At 36.8% G+C, this 19996-nt stretch overlaps 1 protein-coding gene across 4 annotated transcripts in view; it reads left to right on the forward strand.

Moving 5' to 3' along the window:
* Window positions 1–2965: 2965 nt before the first annotated feature.
* Window positions 2966–19996, forward strand: part of LOC106052884 (uncharacterized) — a 58420-nt gene continuing 41389 nt past the window's right edge. For 2 of the 4 annotated variants that reach the window (XM_056045615.1, XM_056045617.1), the window contains exon 1: window positions 2966–3331. In XM_056045615.1, the coding sequence (XP_055901590.1) occupies window positions 3266–3331 (66 nt within the window). In that variant the 5' untranslated portion in view covers window positions 2966–3265. Of the gene's footprint in view, window positions 3332–18924; window positions 19572–19996 lie in introns of those variants that run through there. The other 2 variants (XM_056045616.1, XM_056045618.1) reach the window with 2 other exon arrangements.

Raw genomic sequence — 19996 nt, forward strand, 5'->3', positions numbered from 1 at the left:
TGATGAACACTGACCACTGAGCCAGCGATATTTGGGGGGGGGGGGAGAGGAAAATGGGTTTATTGTCAACTTTATGATGGACCAGTCAAGCTGACCTTTATAACATAGTGGACAGGAACACCATGAGTTTAAACTCTTTAAAAAGTATTAGAACCGCTGGACTAATAACACAGACTGAACGGTTGACTAAACAATTTTTTAGACTCTTGCTTTTCCTACAAACAGATCCACAGATAACACAAAAACACCAGCCTTGGAATTTGTAAGAGAGTTATGATCTCCCTTGAAACGGATCTATTTTGGGACTGAGAAACGCGAGAGAGTCGAGTGTGGGAAGGGGGGGGGGAGAGAGAATAAGTGATCGATCGTACTGCTCGTTTTAAAAGTTTGATTTTAGACCTGGAGGAAAGGAAGCGTCTGAAGGAGCGTTGGTGGTGGGGGGGGGGGAGGCTCTGTGGCTTACAAGGATTTAATTATATTTAAATATATTATTTAGAATTAACTCTTTCTCTCATAATTGACGATGCCAACGTTGCTTTGAAGCCATTAAACCAAATGGATTTTTGGACTTCAAAACTTTAACTTGTGATGTGTAAAAAGAGCATGCATTCCAGCGGCGGACTGGCTATATGGGCATTTGGGCAAATGCCCGGTGGGCCTGGTACCCAAATAGGCCGGTAGGGCCACCGACATTGCCGCATCTATGCCACTATGGCACGTATGAAATTGTTAAAGGTTTTATAATATTCTCTTATAAAAGGCCCCCTGAGCGTCGTGTTTAAAAACAAATCTTTCACAGACTCTACAGTGTAATACAATTTTAATTTAACACATTTTCCGAAATAATGTAATAGCCTTCCTACGTAGACAGTGCTACTAGTAGGCTTCATCCTTTTAGGGCCTACATATTTAGCGATTAAAAAGCAGATGTAGAGTTCACGGTATACATGCATATTAATACATTATCAAACTTGACATAATGACTTTGAGGACAGGTAGACCTAGAAATGGATGCCCATCATATGATATAGAATTTGTGGGCCGAATTGCATAGAAATGCCCGGGCCGATTTTGAGAGTCAGTCCACCCCTGATGCATTCTGACATTCTCATATAATTCGATACCAAATATAACATTCTGTAATAACTAACAAATAAACTATTGAAGTTTAATCTGAACAGGATAGTGAAATGTGAATGAGCAAAAGTAATACATTAATGGTACTATCAGAACGAGGGAAATAACTACGAAGAGAAAGAGTTAATAAATGACTTAAGGACACCGTTCACAGGACAAAAAAGGAGAAGCAGACATTAGAAGTAATGGGAAGATAAGGTCAAGGATAGGACGGGCCTGTCAAAGAAAGAGACACTATGACAAAGGACAGGAATGGAGGCAGATGGTACACAGATCATGGGTGGTGCACCAATGGCCAAAAAAAAACCTAAGAGACAGACACTGGTGAGGGTGAAGCACACTGCGTACATTTAAGATATGCTTTGTAATGTTGATTGCAATACTGGGGGCGGGTAAGGTCATTGAAACACAGGGAGCATGGTGGATGTGAGCGTGGGTGTTTATTGGTGTATTCACTAAAATGGTGTCAGAACACGTTCTGATGGTCTGATATGCACATCTTCTAATACATTGGTCGCTCTCGGTTTCAAGCCATCCGCAATAACACAACTTTGTTAATTTTACTACACATTAAGTGTTTCTATAATTTACGCCGGTATGGAAAGTCTAGAGGGACTTCTTAAGGTCCGACAGTTACGCTGGGCAGGGCACGTATCCCGTATGGGGGACGAACATATGTCAAATGCAGTCTATTTTGGTGAGCTAAAAGGTGGTCACCGTATCAGAGGTGCCCCACGGAAACGCTTTAGAGACCAGCTTAGGCTCCAGAGAGGGAGATAATCAACCTTGCCACTGGGTCCCAAAAGTATTGCAGATTTTCATGAAAAATTAAACAATGTCAAGGACTCTGAATTAAATTTGGGAGTTTAGAAGTCAATAAAAATGAATTCAGCTCTACTTGCAACTAAAGTTATATGCATAGACGTGGTAAGGGTTATCTTCATATCAACTTTTTTATATTACGGTTCTTAGTTGTCCAGTTGTATTTTTTGTTTTGTTTTGTTAAAAGTTATAGAATCGTTCACCACACTTAACTCTTTTTCTCCTAACTGACGATACCAGCGTTGATTCTACCAGAACGTGGTAAATAATTACGGAGAGAAAGCGTTAAATCGTATTGGACTACAAACAGTAAAGCTAAGAATATTAGTTTCCGTAGTGTGAAACCGCAATGAAATAGCATCATATGCATTTAACAAAAACTAAAGCTATATATTATCTTGTACAACCGGATGTACCAAAAAGCTGGCTATTTATAGTTTTATACGGCATGTATGAAATAACATCTAAAAAAACAACAACATACAAATGTTCATTATATAAATATATACAATGTCTTTCATAAGTTGACGGTGTAAGTTAATAACATTACATCTGCTACGCATGTCAGCTATACACATTGGATATTTATACAACGTATTTGATGACGTCATTAATGCGTTTTTTTGTGTTCTGCTACATATTTTAAAATCTCAATACTACACATTTAAGGTATGTGTAAATCTAGGGGGGGGGGGCACTTTATATATAAACACCAGATAACCAGGGAGGGGTATTTTATTGAGACCCGTATCTCAATCACCCTCGTGCTTCGATCGATTTTTAATCTGTTCCTCTCCGCTCTTTGAGTTTCTCCACTTGACAGAATAGAAAGTATTTTTTTTTTCTATACAGGTGGCGCTCGTGTCATTTCAATAGCGACACTGCGAAGCAGAAGTGACCTTTTTTTTTTAATGAATAAACGGTACTGACTTCTTCCCCCCCCCCCTTATTTTGTGAAGGAGTGAAAGAGAAAAAAAGAGAAGGAGGGGGGAGAGTTGAACTTCGACATTCTGGTGGTAGCAGAGATTATTGTGGTGACGTAGTTATTGGTTTCGCCGCCATTTTGTTTTCTCCTGTGTTCAACTTTTTGACTTAAAGTTGTGTTAACAGGTTTTGAACTTTTTAATTTTTCTCACAAAATGTTGCTAAAAGTATGAAATATGAAGGAGAAGTTGCAGAGAGTCGTTAGAAACATGTTTTTCACGTGAGCCTTGTCAAGATTTCTACACTTACAAGTAGCAACAATCAAGATTTTCGTTTAAAACCCCGCTTGTTGTCCAGGCAACGTGAGAAGCGGGAAACCAAGATGGCGACGGATACAGAGAGTATCCATGACAACATGACCAGGTTGCGGATGCGGATGGTACAGCAGGTAAGTCGAACATCTGAATGTGTGTCCTGGCTGTCATGTCACATTTGTCAATATATTCCTTGGTCTATCAAACATAGTTTTTCTACGCTTTTTCTCTTGTTTATCGTGTTACTGGTTTGGTGTGTTTGTTGTTGTTGTTGTTTTATGAAAGTTGTGAATATTAATATTAATATAATTTTAATAGTTCGTTTGATATGTGTGATAGTGTGTCTTTTATTGTCTCTATTGTCGGCCTAGGGTATTTTATTTACCTTCTTTTTCTACACTCTGTTGATCTGTAGAAAACAAAACAGGTAACAAAGCCTTTGAATAATTTACACAGGCATTTTAATATGCTCGCGTGTTATAAATTGTAAGTATTAAAACATATATAAGGATTATTGACGGTTACGTTTTACTGTCACATACTATATTATGAGGTAGCGAATCACCACCTTTTGTTCGCTTGCAACTGGTGTACCATTGACTTCTGATTGATTTAATGGGGAAAAGATAATAATAATAATAATAAGTACATATAGGGAATAAAAAAAAGTTGATCTTTTTTTTTCAATTATTTCTATTTTGTCGGGTATTTTTCCTACTCTAGGTACATTTAATTATTCTATTATTTCAAAGTGATGCTCATTATAAAGTTTAGATGACTGAGCTCTAGTTGCTTCCCTTTGCTTACATGTTTGAAGAAAGGGTGAACAATCAAAGGATATAGGCAAATCATATCATCAATATCACTTTCACTGATCTATTAGCTTGGAATTAAACTAATCCATAAACATATTTTTTAAATTCATTTTCTAAAAATTCTTATGAGAATAATGAATGTAGAGAAATATTTAGATCAATTCATATATCTTTGATTCATTGAATTACAGTCATTATCTTAGTTTGATAATACTAAGTCGTTATGACCTAATCTGACGATTCGAAACTCTTTAGGGTTATTACTTCAATGCTGTAAAATTGTAACGAATTGGAGCCGCATTAACATCTGAAATATCCTGTTCCATAAGCTAGGACTACTTTTCTAGTGCCAGGCACTCATATAAGAATATTATGGACTCAGGGGTGCCCTTAAAATCCTGTAATTCCAAATCCCAGTCTTCACCAAGATTCGAACCCAGCACCCCGGGTTTGGAAGCTAAGCGTTTAACGACTCAACCACCGCACCCTCCCCGCCCCCCCCTCTTAGTGCTATTAGAAATATGGAATCAGCCAAGAAATTAAACGACTTGGCAGAATTTAAGCCATTGATAAATATGCGTGACTAGATTGACCTTGGGAAAACGTACCAAGTGACCACCTTTTGTTGTTGTTGTTGTTTGTTGTTGTTGTTTTTTGTTTTTTTTTTGAAGTAGCGTCTGTATTTGATACAATAAGGTATTATACTTTGGTTAGGAGTAAGCTCAGTTTAAACATGGGTAGCTTTTTTATTTCATTATAGGGTATAGCGACGGTATAGACCAGTACATAGAGCTCTCACGTTGGGTAGTCACAAGAGGATAGAGACAGACGAGATGAACCAGCACGTGGATGTGAATTCAAGGCCAGGCAGTGACAGAGAGGGGGGGGGGAGAGGGGGAGAATTATGGGAAAAGGTTTAGGAAGAATGAGGCAGAGATCTTAAGAAATTGATAAAGACTTAGAAAAAAAAATTAGAAAGAGAGAGAGTTAGAGAGAGCAAAAGAGAGAGAGAGAGAGAGAGAGCGTGAGGAGAATAAGACTTAAGAAGACGTAAAAAAAAAATGAAAAAGACGGAAAGAAAGAAAGAGAGAGAGTAAAAAGAAAGTAGAATAAAGATATAAAATGAAAGTGAAAAGAAAATAATGAGAGATTTTGAAAGATACTGAGTGAGAGAGAGAGAAAGAGAGACAGAGAGACAGAGAAAAAGAGATAAAAAAGATAGAGAGAAAGAGAGGGAGAGAGAAAGAGAGTGAAAGGGAGAGAAAGAACGAGAGGGAGAGAAAGGGAGAGAAAAAATGAAAGAGAGAAAGAGAGAGAGACAGAAAGAAAGAAAGAGAGAGAAAAAGAGAGAGAGAGAGAGAAAGAAAGAAAGAGAGAGAGAGAAAGAGAGAGAGAGAAAAAAGGAGAGGGAGAGAAAGAGACACAGAAAGAGAGAGAGAGAAAGAGAGAGAGAGAGACACACAAAGAAGGAGAGGGGGAGAAAGAGAGACAGAGTGAGAGAGAGTGAGGAAGCTAGAGAAAGAAGAAGAGATAAGAAGATGATGCAATGATAGCAATGCACTAATCTAAACAAATCTGTGACATAAATAAGTAATGGTGCGCACCGTTTTACGCACGCGATGAAACTAATTTAAATGGGACCTCACATAACCGAGCGTTCTGGAGAGGTGCTTCTATAGTACATGCATAGACATAAATAAATATAGACTGGAAAAAGGAAGTTACTTCATGTAACTTGAAAACATGTACATCTATTGTATTCGGATTTACGAATTATGAAAAGTTACATGATCTTCATTCTTAGAGATTAAACAAATCTACACTGCCTCCTTATATACAATATTTATAGGTGTGTATCAAAGTTTAAAAAGCACTTTTATACTGCTCATAAATGTTTTATAATAAAGTACACAAAATTGCAAATCACAAATTTTCGTTTCATAAAACTCTTTAATTGGCCAGTCTATATTTATTTATGTCTATGAGTACATGTCAATGTTTCTTTAAATCAGGAACTAAAGATGCAAATTCATTCAACCTAAACCATTTTTTTTTGTTTCTTTATATGTATATTTATTTTTACAAAGCTTATGTCCACACATCTAATTAATATCTTTAACTGTCTAGTAAAAATTTTGAACACGTTATTTCTCCCACTTCCCATTCTCAGATGAAGTTGAAACTATGCAATTATTCGTTGCTTCTAAGAAAGTATGGATCAATTAAAAAAAATAAAAAAATTAGTTAATAAAAAAGTGGTAATATATTGTTACGCGAAAAAGCATATGTTTTTTTTTTTCTTGAGGATTCCAATATGAGATTGAGCCTTTTCAAAACAGTTAGTTATAAGACATCAGTTAGGCCAGGGCAGGCGCGGTGGCTGAGCAGTAAAGCTCTTGGCTTCAGAACCTTTGGGCACATCTGAGTCTACCCAGCTCTAATGGGTACCTGACATTAGTTGGGGGAAAAGTAAAGGTGGTTGGTCGTTGTGCTGGCTACATGACACCCTCGCTAACCGTAGTCCACAAAAACAGATGAACTTTACATCATCTGCCCTATAGACCACAAGGTCTGAAAGGGAAACTAGTTAGGCCAGGTACACATCTAACGTTACATTCACTTTCACCTATCCTTTGATCTGCTGGACCGTTGGGGCACTACACAAGATCTGCCAACCTTCTTTTTCCATTTTTATCTCTCATTTGTCTTTGATATAATTTCATTCGGATGTTCTTTCTGAAAATATTGAAGCCTGCCTGGGTGGACCACTTTGGGGGGGGGGGCGATTTTGAGTTTGTGTTTCCACACAAACTGTCTTTGTAACCTTGTTTTAAAGTATTTTCATATTTTGCTTATTTCTAATGTTTTGTATAATAGGGTGTGATGAAGTGAAATTCTCGTACAAAATCTTTAGTACATTAAGTACATATGTAATCTCTATAGTATATATGCAGATCTAAGTCTCTCTAGTCTCTAAAGCACAAACAGTTTGTGTGCCATACAATGGAGTTATAAATACCAAGTGAACGACTCCACAAAAGTGAATCATTGATAGTTGATAACTGTATAGTGCTACTTAATACCATGTCACTCGACAAACCATTTAGCTCAGGCACCGAGCCTGGGACCAAGTCCTCTATGCTAATCTAGCCCGATATATGTGTCCTTATCTCTGAGTGTATGCGCATATGTTCATATATATACAGCCGTTCCAGACAGAGTAGATTATCAGAGTGAATGGAGGGGCTTTAAAAGACTCGTGTTTTTTTGTAAGTCCGAGATTACAAGGGAGGGAAGTTGAAAAGAAACAGGAAAATACAATTGAATTAGTGAGAGTACCAGCCCTTTTATAGTCAATTTATTTGTGTCTGTCTATCTATCTTTCTGGCTGCCTAACTATCTATCTATCTATCTATCTATCTATCTATCTATCTATCTATCTATCTATCTATCTATCTATCTATTGTTATTAAAATAATCCATTGGGATCGGGCGGGGTACGATAATTGGAAGAATTACAGAAATGGGAATCTAATAGGAGCATGTCTTTCCATCCAGAAAAAGGGACGAGGGGTACTCAACGTTATGTAAATTCTAGAAGGGGTACAAATATGTCCAAAGTTTGGGAAACACTGACTTACGCTGACCGAAAGGATCCGAAACCGTATTCCAGGAACATTAACTCTAGCGATTAAATCTAAGAGCAATAACTCCAGCGTTTAGTTTCACGAGTGATAAATCTGTAGCCCCCAGAGGAGGCAATAAAGATTAGTTCTAGGCAATAGTCTCAGATGACGTACTTCCTGTCAAGAGTTCAGTCATCAGTCATCATTCAGTCATCTGTTAAACGTTTATGAAGTAGTTTATTGATTTAGGGATATTTAAATGATGTCTGCTTCAATTGCTCTCAAATCGCCTTTTTAACAGCTTTCAAACTTTCATTAAAATGCTTTAGCAGCTTTAAACCTTAATCTCAGTAAAGTAAACATAATGTCCTCACTTTATACCAATAAATAAATATAGACCACGTAAAACTCAACTAAAAGGATTAATTCTAGATTTTAGGATTAGATAATAGTGAACAAATAGATACAATTTCATTAGACATTTCTAAGGCATTCGACAAAGTTCAACACCATAGCCTGCTTTAAAAACTTAAATACTTTGGAATTAATTGTTCATTACAAAAATGGATTTAGGATTTCCTAATAGGAAGAGAAAATACTGTAATATTAAATGGCTCCAAATCGACATCAATAACAATAAACTCAGGTGTACAGGAACAGTCTTAGGCCCTCTACTGTTTCTAATTTACATAAATGAACTACCGAATTGCATTAGTTCAGGAACAAAAGTCAAATTATTTGCAAAAGATTGCATAATATATGAAACAAAAAAACAACAACACAAGATGCAGAAATTTAACAAAGAAAATTAACAGAATTACACAAATGGGAATCTAATAGGAGCATGTCTTTCCATCAAGAAAAAGGTTAACCAACAAGAGCTAAAACACTTGACGAGGGTGTCATGTGACCAGTACAATTACCAACCGCGTTAACTTTTTCCCGACTCAGAAATAAAAGATCCCAAAATTAAAAATCCCTGTTTTCACCGAGATTTGAACTCGGGACCCCTGTTCGGAATCCAAGCGCTTTACCACTCAGCCACCGCACCACCCAAAACTGAAGTCTAAAAGTATAAAAATGTATAACTTGTAATATTAATTAAGACCTTATAAACTTCTGTAACGTCTTCCTCTAGCCATATTTTGCTGCTGAGTTATAAGCTCTTATACAATCTGTGTCATGGTAAATTAGCGAGATGTTCTTTCTACCTGTTCAGCACTGCTATACAGAGTGTTGGCCTTGCTGGGTTGTTGTAGTAATAAAGTCTGTCTTATGAGAATTCAATATGGGCATTCTAAGACCGTCTGTACTAGAGATTGATCAACATTTTTTTTCTTCTATACGCACTCCTCAGTCACGCTACTTTTCAATTATCTAAAATGAAGGTCGTCCGGCCATAGGGGATGGCGAGTAGGGCAACCTCCAAAGGCCCGAACCTTTAGAGGGCCCCCCCGCGAAGAAGAGAATCTTTTGTCACCATCAGCCCGTCGTACAAATAGTTGTGACCCTAATATGACACTTGCCCAGGTGCTAAGGCCGCTCCTGCGATATTAATGTAATGTACTTTAATATCTGGTATGGCGTCAGGCCTGTTTTTATTGCAACATAATAAGAAAACTCTGATTCGAACAAATGGGTTTGTAGGAAACTGAATTATAATTAACGATGGCCTGTTTGAAATATTAACTCTTTATCTCCGTAACTATTTTTCTACGTTCTGAGAGAATTACTCATTTTTCACATTTGTACATTCTACTCTGCTATTTTTAAACTTCGCTAACAGTTTTGTTTGTAATCAGAAGACGTTATTTTTGGTATAGAAATATAGGAGAATGCCTGCTCTTTTTATATAACACAAATTAAGGTTCCATAACAAAAAAATTAATTTAAATAAATGAGGTCAAATCAACGATGATATCGTTAATTAGGAGTGAAAGAGTTAAGGTACTCTTCAGACAATCTTGACCAGAAATCATTTAAAATTTGATCTTAGTATCGTGGTTTAAAATTAGAGTCAGAAAATAGATTAGTTCAAAGTTCATAGTGATGTTAATATGTTTTACTATAAAATTTCTTTCTGTTATATCAAAGAGCTAATAAAATCAATCTTTCTGCGACTACTTAGAAATTAATTCTCTTCTATATTTAGTAATTAATTACTCAAGTTGTTGTGGAACATTAAATCAGTCCTTGTGAAACACCAGGGCCGGCCTTAGGTGATTTGAGGCCCTAGGTGAAGTGAATATAGTTCCCCTTTCAAACCATGCGGTCCATAGGGCAGATGATGTTAAGGTCATCTGTTTCTTTAGCCAACAGTTAATGAGCAAGATGGCAAGTGGCCAGCACAATGACCAACCGCCTTTTCTTCCCCCAACCGAAGTCAGGTACCGATTAGAGTTGGGTGGTCTCAGGGCCATTTTTAAAATACGGAATCTCAAAATCCCAGTATTCACCGAGATTCGAACACGGGACAACAGGTTTGAAGGCCAAGCGCTTAACCACTCAGTCACCGCCCCACCCCACGAAATAATATGGTGGCCATAAATGAAATAGAAAAACAAAAAGAAAAATTAAGGCTAAAAATAAATTCACAAATAAGTAAATTTCAGAGAGTTAAAATAATGTTTCGATATTTCACCAAAAGAAAGAAACAATGGTCTTCTAACATATGTAGTCTAAAAGTTAGATCTAAAGTAGATCTATACATTTGTGAATAAACCTTCAATCATGGTAGAGACTTAAAGCGAGGCTAAAAAACATAGAGCCCTAGAGTTTAAGATTTGATCCACGTTGCGCTATTTTTTCTTACTAAAAAAAATAAATAAATCTTTTTAGTTCTGTGCAAGCCCCCCTCAATCGGATGCCCCAGACGGCTGCTTAGTTTGCCTAAGCCTTTGGGTCTGCCCTGGAAATACTAACACAGTTTGGGAAATACATATGTAGCACACTCACACAGTAAACACTCATAAATCTAGGGCATGCACACACAAAAAATATATAGAAAAAATAAGGAAATCATTAACATACACAACTGAAAGAGTAGACTCACTCAAACAAGTGTAATCGATTATATGCAAATGTATTTTGATTTACATTTTCTAATCACGGAATGAAGCTTACATGTTTTATATAGGGAGTCTGACTTGATTAATTAAATATACGATTTTTTTTTTTACATATTGTAATGTTCTTCTTTTTATGTTTTTCTACTTTCGCATTGTAGATTGGAAACCTATCAACAGTTGCATGGTAGTAGATATATTATGGCTTTTATATTACACTATTCTTTTGCATATAGTATGGTCAGAGCGCTTTGGTCCAATCTCAGTTGTAGACCAGAGGGGGGGAGAGGGGTATCTAGGAGAAGGTTTTTCCATGCTGCCTTCAGGCGCTCAGTAAACACAACTCTGCCCGAGTCGGGTGTCGAAATTTACCTGCTAGTTATTTTTCTAGATTCGTAAAATTTGTCACACAATAATGCTGAAAAATTTACATTCTATTTGTATATTTGTATTAATTAATCTCTTTTTTGATTTGTAACATAGCAAACGTACTTTCATAGATGAAGAATATTTTGTCCTAAGCCCTAACTTTTTACAGGAACACAGCGGGCGGGGTTCCAATTCGTGATCATGGTGTCAGCAGCCCGCGGAGCATTCCAAACAGCCATGCAGCGTATAACTTATGGGTGGTTAGTCTTTAGGAGACGACAGAGAAAGGGCCCAAAAGTTTACTACTGGATAGCACGAGAAGGCCAATTCTTAAAAGAAGACGATCCTTGTAAAGTAAAGTTCCCCTTTCAGACCTTGTGGTCTATAGGGCAGATGATGTAAAGGTCATATGTATCTGTGTCTTACGTTTGACGAGGGTGTCATGTGGCCAGCACAACGACCAACCCCATTTACTTTTCCCCAACTAATGTCGGGTACCCATTAGAGTTGGGTGGACTCAGAGGTGCCAGTGGATCCCGAAATTAAAAATCTCGGTCTTCGCCAGAATTGGAACCCTGGACCCCGATTCAGAAGCCAAGCGTTTACAGCTCAGCTACCGCGTAACGATCCTTGTAACAAGGTCTAATTATTCACGTTTGAAATCTTCAAATTCTATTCATTTTGCCATTCTTTCTATAATTTTTTAAAAATGTTTTTTTAATTACTCTGTTTTATTAAAGTCTTCTTGGTGTCACTCAGTGTGAGATCCGCTTATTTAAAAAAGAGAAAAAAGAATTCGTCCTTGCATATGAAATGAGGATTGCGTTTTCTTTTAGAGATTGAGATCGATCCCATCTAATGAAGTTCGGGTTGGGTTCGGTTTGGTTAGATTTACGTTCTGGTTCGGTTTGATAACAAATATAGTTCGGGTTCGGTTCAGTTCGGTCAGATCTAAAGTTCGGGTTCATGTTCGGATTCGATTTTAATGAATTAGGTATTAACAAAACAAAAGTAGCAAGTTTCAATTCAATTTATTAGTTAAAACTTCTACTTGGAACTTTACAGAAATAAAGATACGAAAAAAATAATTTACAACGTACTAGATATCTCAATTTCAAGCATGAAAATACTCCAAAAGTGCACAAAACATCAAAACAATGAATGTGATTTCTATTGCCGTGACGCTGAGCACAGGTAATGGTTTATTAGATAGCCCTTTCGTCACTAAAACTATCAGGGTTGCATGTTTTATTTGAAAACGTCAGCATATAAATTTTGTTTTAGGGGAGGGGGTATCTAAGCCCTCCGATAGCTTTTTGTCACTCCACACATTAAAAACACTATTTCACCGGCAGAACTTTCGGCAGGAATATGGCCAACAACTTTTATCAAAGCTTACATCAGCTCACTCTGTCTGTTTGTCTGTCTGGTAAAATGATTGTACACGTTATATCTCCCACACCCAATCTCGGATTAACCTGAAACTGGGCAGATTTATTTCTATTTCTGTTACCTGAAAAACAAAAAGGATTAAAAGAAAATAACAAATTTTTTAAAATTAACTATTGATAATTAATTATTTTATATCTAACAAGGGAAAGAAATTATACTTGACTGAAATCGTGGTATAAGCTGAATTAGTCCCCTTTATAGGTCGCCGCTTTAAAGTAAGTTCGAAACAAACATTATTATAACTATTCAATCTTCTATAGTCATAACCACCTCAGTAGAAGAGTGGTTAGTGTGTCTGCTAGAGAAGGCGTAAGCCTTGAGTTCGTAATCAGGCCTTTTTTTTTTGTAAATGCTTTTAAAAATAGATTACGGTCAAATTCATCCAGATATCCCTTACTTCCCCCCCCCCGCATTAGAGATACACATTTAAGCAGATAGAGGGGTCGAATTAAATTGTATTTTTTTTTCGCCGTCTGCTCCTGTCTTCAAAGAGAGCTGCTGTTAAATAGGTATGCAATTGATTAAAATCTAAATTATTTTAAATTATAAGCTAATTCCCAAATAGAGAATGACATTTATGACGACCATCTAATGTATACCATAAATAGAACTAAAGTTATTAACAGTAGTATCAGGGGGGATAACTACGTTGTCATTTAAAACAGTAATCCAAAAGTGGGTGCATAAGTTTCCAAAAGTTTTCTTCGTAAGTTTAATTTGGATTAGCCATAAACTATTTATTATGTTCCATTGTTTATGAAATGTCTTTTGATTAGATGAAAAATAATTTAACTACATCGTATAGAATCAAAAACAAGCTTTGCTCTCTTTAGCTATTTAATAATTGAAAACAAAAATATGATTAAGAATTAAAGAGAAAATCTTATTATTGATGATCTTTCAATGCATAACATAAACAATAATAAGCTGTCTTTTAAATTGTACATATGTCTGTATCCGATATTTTTTCTTGCCATTTGACATTCAGTATTTTTCTTAGACATGTCATGTGAAAGTAGTTTTGTTTCTTTGCATGTTTTCTGTACACTGTCCACGTTTCTGAGGCATAGAGCAATGTAGGAAGGATGACAGCTCGATAGATCCCTAGCCTTGTATTTGTGGTGATACCACGTCTGTTCCAGACGTTTTTAGACAGTCTGCCATAGGATGCACTGGCCTTGGCGATACGCAGGTCGATTTCATTATCGATCTTTTCGTTTCTGGAGAGTGTGCTGCCAAGAATCTGTCCACTGCATTTTTATCATGTCCATTTATTTTGATGCTTGGATTCGAGTAGGCTTTCCCTAGAGCAGGCAAGAAAAAATACCAGATACTGAAGTCCTTCGTAGAGCGGTCTGCAAAGCATCCACACAATCCTGATGCAGACACAACTGCGATGGGCAGGACACGTCTGAAGAATGGAAGACCGCCGCATCCCTAAACGACTTCTGTATGGCCAATTAAGAGAAGGAAAGCGCTCACAATGCGGACCAAGGAAACGCTTTAGTGACACCCTCAAAGCTTCTCTGAAAGCGTTCAGCATTAACCCAGCCACCCGGGAGACAGGAGCACATGGCAGAGCATCATGGCGTCGCTCTGTGAAAATTGGTGCACAAACTGCTGAAGAAAGAGAACAATGCTGGCAGAAGAAAAACGCCAGAGAAGAAAAGCAAGGCCCATGACACTAGCTCCAGCTGGAATAACCTGCCCAGTGTGCAGCCGAACATTTCGGGATCACATAGGCCTCACGAGGAGGCACAAAACCCAAGTATAAAGCCCTCAGCCCACTGGGTGACAAAAGTAGTTATCATTACACCACCTATGAACGAACTATATTATATTAGAGATTACGTAAGTCCATTTAAAAATACTGAATAAAAAAAAAAGAAATATATTTTTTTTAAGTATAATTCGAGATATTTTTTAAAAAAAGTATATTGCAAACCACAATTATCGTATGACTTCCATGTATTGTACAATGGATTGATGAAACCAGTTCACATGAGGGTGAGTAAATGCAACAGAAAAATAGCAGAGCTGTGTTTACTGAGCACCTAAAGGCAGCACGGAAAACCTTCTCCCTGATACCCACTATCCTCACTGGTCCACAAGTGAGATTGGACCATAGCTCTCTGAGCATTCTATAAGCATGTAATTAGCACTATATAAAAGTTATAATTATTATTATTAAAAATACAAGTTCATTTCATTATCTATTCTATATAACGGAAAAATATTCTACAATATCATTATGAACTTTGACCTTTAAATGATACAAAGATTATCCATTAAATCTCTTTTAGTGGAGATGGTCTGAACATAATATCTCAAAACTAGCAGCTTGTTATTTTACTTCAGTTACTACAACCAAGTTGTGTGAGGCCATATTTTCTTACTAGTCAACCCGGGGCGTAGCATACGCTGCTATTTAGTGACGGGTGAACACTTCCTGAAAGACACGGTTGTTCAAAATGGGTTGGGTTTGGGAAAACGACTGTGTGCGCATGCCTGGAAAGCGAGGAAGTCGCGGGTGCGGAAGGGAGGGGGCGGGAGGAGGGTTAGAGAGTAAACGTGCATGCGTAGTGTCCCGCATGGTTGTGCGACGTAGAGAATTATATATACAGAGAAGAATACATGTTTTACCCCTTCTTTTTTTTTTTAGCCGCACTCTCTGTCGCCACGAAAGTTACGTGGGGTAACTCTAGCTCGACTTGCGTTAATAAAAGAGTTATCTTTCCATGACTTTTTCATCGAGGGTTAGAGAGTCGGTGGGCGTGCGTGGTCTCCAGCATTGTTGGGCGACGGAGAGAATTATATATACAGATTATGTTGCAACCAAGACAAAGTCTAAAAACAGGGCTGATGCCGCTCCAGAAATTAAAATTCAGCCTCCTGATATCAAGAAGTTATGCTCTTCGAAGACAAGATTCCGTCAGATTTCCAAAACTACAGCACTGTACTACCCCACCCTCAAAGAGATTTTGTTGTCTTCTTTATAACTAACAAGGGGCAGTAATCATTTTTTTTATGAACTCTATGGTTAGCAAGAAATGGCAGAGCGAATGTCAGTTTCAAATTTACATGTTCACATAAAGTGTGTAGATAGCAATCACTTTACACCGAAGAGTTTCAATGGAAGTTGAACACGGTACTGTTTGATAGTCCAACCTATATATATATATATATATATGTATTCTCTATTTGCTTTATTCCACATATAAGATTTCAAAGAATGCGCCATGATCAGTAGAGAATTTTTTTTTCTTGAAGGTGGCCCGCGGAGTGAAAGGGAAATCAATATGAAGTATAGATCTTGGTTTACGTATAAAACTTGTTTGTTAATGTGTAGGCCTACCTTGCTAAACTTTGAATACATTTATCGTCAGTTAGTTTGAAGTCACTGCTAAAAACAGCTATTATTAGAATAACCAATGGTAAACTTACACGCTGAATTTTCAGTTAGATAATAAATAAATTAGTAGGCGTTGTGGTTGAGCGGTAAAGCGTTTGGCTTCTGAACTGAAGGTCCCGGGCTCGAATTCTCGAATCCTGGTGAAGATTGTTATTTTTAATTTCGGGATCCTTGGGCGCCTCTGAGTCCACCCAGCTCTAATGGGTACCAGACAATAGTCGGCGAAAAATAAAGGCGGTTGGTCGTTGTGCTGGCCACATGATATCCTCGTTAACCGTGGGCCACAGAAGCAGATCGCAAGGTCTGAAAGGGGAACTTTTTCCTTTTAGTTAATTTCGTCTCAGACATTGCTCTTCAGTAAACGTTTATCGTCTGCAAGCGAGACCATACGTCATAGAATTTAGACCAATGAGCTCGTTGCCGCGTCGTGCAGACATTGGTCTCCACGACCCACGGGTTGTGACGTTGTCAGATAAAAGAAATAATTGTGCGAAATTTCAGATTGATTCAGGGGCGGACTGGCTATATGGACATTCGGGCAAATGCCCGGTGGGCAGTTACCTAAATGGGCCGGTAGGCCACCGAAAGAGCCGCATGGATGCCACTATGACACGTATTAAATTGTTAAAGGTTTTGTAATACCCTCTTCTAAAAGTGACCCTTTGAACGTCGTTTAAAGAAATCTTTCCGACATAATGTAATAGATTACATCCGTAGACAGTGCTACTAGTAGGCTCCGTCCCTTTAGGGCCGACACGTTTAGTGATTAAAAAGCAACATATGGCCTACATTTCTTATAAAGACATTGAGCATGTTACAGTTATCGATACATTAACATACTTAACAATGATTTAGAGGACTGATAGACATAGAATTGGATGCCCATCATATTATATACAGATTTTTGGGCCGGATTGTATAGAAGTGCCCGGGCCGATTTTGACATCCAATCCGCACCCTGGCTTGATTCGAGGTTGTGTGTCGGAGAAATAACGTGTACAAACTTTTGGACAGACAGACAGACAGACAGTGTGAGCTGATATAAGCTTTGTAAAAGGAAAGGATGCAAGGAAGATGAAAAGTTACTGTTCAGAGTTAGTTGTAAAATTTGCTTTGTGGAGGGGGGGAGGAGGGCTAACAGACTAAATGGCAGGTTCCCATATGACACAATTAATTGATTTTTGCGACCCAGAAAAAAAAAATCTTTTTGACACTGAGTTGTTGATTCATGAGAGTGCCAGTTTTTTTTTTTTTTTTTACGTAAGTAAATTGAATGTGTCCAGATTTAGCTCCGTGACATTCTTTTTACTGTCAATACGTTTGGCGATAAACAAATTTATTATCGATTCTTAAGAAAACATTTGTCATAAGTTTTTTTTCCAGCAGATCTAATCTTCCTTCTTTACAAATTGAAGTTTACAAGATAATACTAGAAAGTATCGATTTTATTTTGAACTATTCAAAATTTGGCTTCACTTTTTTTCAGTCAGTCTTACATGTTTTTAGATCACGTTATCAAAAAATAATAATTTGGTAATCATAGAGTTTACATGTGTGTCCAGATTTAGCAGGGCTATTTATTTATCCTATTTGATGTCATGTATTGAAGAACAAATTTTTTTTAAGGGGTTCAAATTTATTTGAATTTTTAAAATTATTATTATTACAAAGGTTATATCAACTCACTCTGTCTTTCTTTCTGTATGTCTTTCTATTTATATGTCTGTCTGTCTGGTAAATACTTTTAAACGTAATTTTTTAAGTTATAGTTTTAAGTATACAGCTACTTCCCTTTGATAAGATTTTGATTTTTTTTTGTAAGATATCTCTGGCATTTTGGTGTTTAAAAGAAGAAGGAAGAAAAGAAACTTATTCAACTTATTTTTGGATTTGAAGATAATCAGTTCCAAAAACCGAAATCTCTTATGTATTTGTAGTATGTATACAGTAGTGTTTTGTTTCGGACTCATATAATTTTATACTTATTTATTATAAGATTTTCGCAAATTTAAATCAAATATATATATATATAGGCCTATATATATATATAAAGATATTTTTTCATTTATTTAAAAAGAAGGCTTCCCCGAGGTGCCCAATATATAGGTCACAATTTTAGACCCATTTTTCATTTATCATTAGCTTCATTCGGACATTGTTATGCGTCGTCTTAGAATGATAAAGACACAAGAGGACCCCCTGAAACATCCTTCTCTTTCGTCTATCCCTTAGTCTGATGAACCGTTGTAGCACCACACAAGATCTGTCCAGTGTCTTTCTCCATTCCTTTCTGTCTTTTGCCTTCTAAAGAAAATGAAATTCATTGACAGGCCTGCCCGTTCTTTTCTTCCCTTCCCTTTCTCTGTCTGCCTTTTCTTCTTTTTTCTGGTACTGTTCATTGAAGGAAGGTCTTTGCAAGCCCTGGGGACCTTATGGTGTGGCCATAGAGTTTAACTTTGCGTTTTTTGACAGTGGTTAGCAGGTCATTGTGGGGTCTACTCGCTGTATTGATCTTGTTTTTAATCTCTTCAATTGTGATGCGGTCTTTGTAAGTGAAACATAAGTTGTCAAAAACAGTTCAAGGTTTTAATCTTCCTAGGCAAATAGTTACAGATCTAGACTTAATCACTATTCTTAATCACTGATGATCTTTTTGAAATTTCAGTTTTGTGTAGGCCTATAGTTTGGATATTCGGCCTGTCTTAACACACTGATCACATCAATTGATTACGTTTACATTGGATATTTTAAGTATGTCTTATGTTGCTTAAGATTTCAGTGACTATTTTATTGTAACTATAAACGACAATCCAAGATTAAGGGGAGGTAACTAGTCCGAGTTGTCATCGAAATTGTGTTCTGTGCACTTTCACCCGCGATCAATCCCAGTTAAGTCAACACCACTAAACCGTCTTTCTCCCGCCTTTTGTTCTGGGCCATTGAAGCCAAGTTTCACTAGACACACAAGCTTGCCCTGGTCGTTCTGGAAAATAAAGGGAAGTGTTGGGGAATGAAAGCCATTCTCACTGCGGGTCGTTTTTAAAGTAGTAGATATCGCAAGGGTATTTTTGATTAGTTCAGCCGTCTCCATAGAGACCGTGTGTTTGTCTGCTGCCAGCGGGTGTTGTTGGTGCCAGATTTTTTCACCGCGCATAAGTCGATTTATTTTTTAATCTTGGCTAAAATGTTATGTTAAATTTTGTGTTTGATAAGTTAAAAGAAACATATAGCAATAGGAGTAGTCTCTTTTTTAAATTTATGGCCAACCTGGTACTGTTACTTTCTAAGGCTAAGAAACAGGATTACTTGTCCGCCATGTTGTAACAAGCTATTTCGGAGTTTCGTCAAAGAAAATAAAACAATAATAGCTGCGATATAGACTTTGCGTAAATATATTGTACACTGGCAGGTAGAGACCAATACATAATATAAAGTTTCAATATTGGATTGAATGACATGTTGTAAACATTGAGTGAAGATAAGAGGCAGTGGTTGTTCGCTTGTTACAGCTTCAATAAATTCGTATACTCTTCACGGACACAAGAAATTGTGTAAAATATTTGTGTAACTACAGATCCACTGGATAATTAGATCTACAGCTACACACTTAGAAGTCATAAAATTTAAGTTGAACTGTAAGTACAATAAATTTACTCTTTTTTTTTTATATAACGTGATATTGACACAACAGGAGGAGGATTTTAAAAACTAAGCTGCCAGTTTGGAATTTAGTTTTAAGATCTTAAAAAAGAAATGGTGCTTTGCTTTTATCTTGGTTTAACACAAAAATTAATTGTGGCGCCCTTAACAAAGTTTGATCTTAACAACATTTTTGAGATTAGTTACTGTGTCCCTGGAAGTGTAATTTAAGCTCAATTTTGGTTACCCTGTTGCTAGATTTGTTTAGAGTTTAAGTAATAACGGTATTTTAGGTAATAATGCTATGCTAAAAAACTATTTTTAAATACTTTACTAAATAAGGACTTCTTTCTGAGCATGGTTGGACTAACCTTCGTTAAATATTTTTTATTTAATGGTCATCTCTGCTTAATTTAATGGT

Source organism: Biomphalaria glabrata, chromosome 11, assembly GCF_947242115.1.
Source record: "Biomphalaria glabrata chromosome 11, xgBioGlab47.1, whole genome shotgun sequence".
In the NCBI taxonomy this organism is placed as follows: domain Eukaryota; kingdom Metazoa; phylum Mollusca; class Gastropoda; family Planorbidae; genus Biomphalaria; species Biomphalaria glabrata.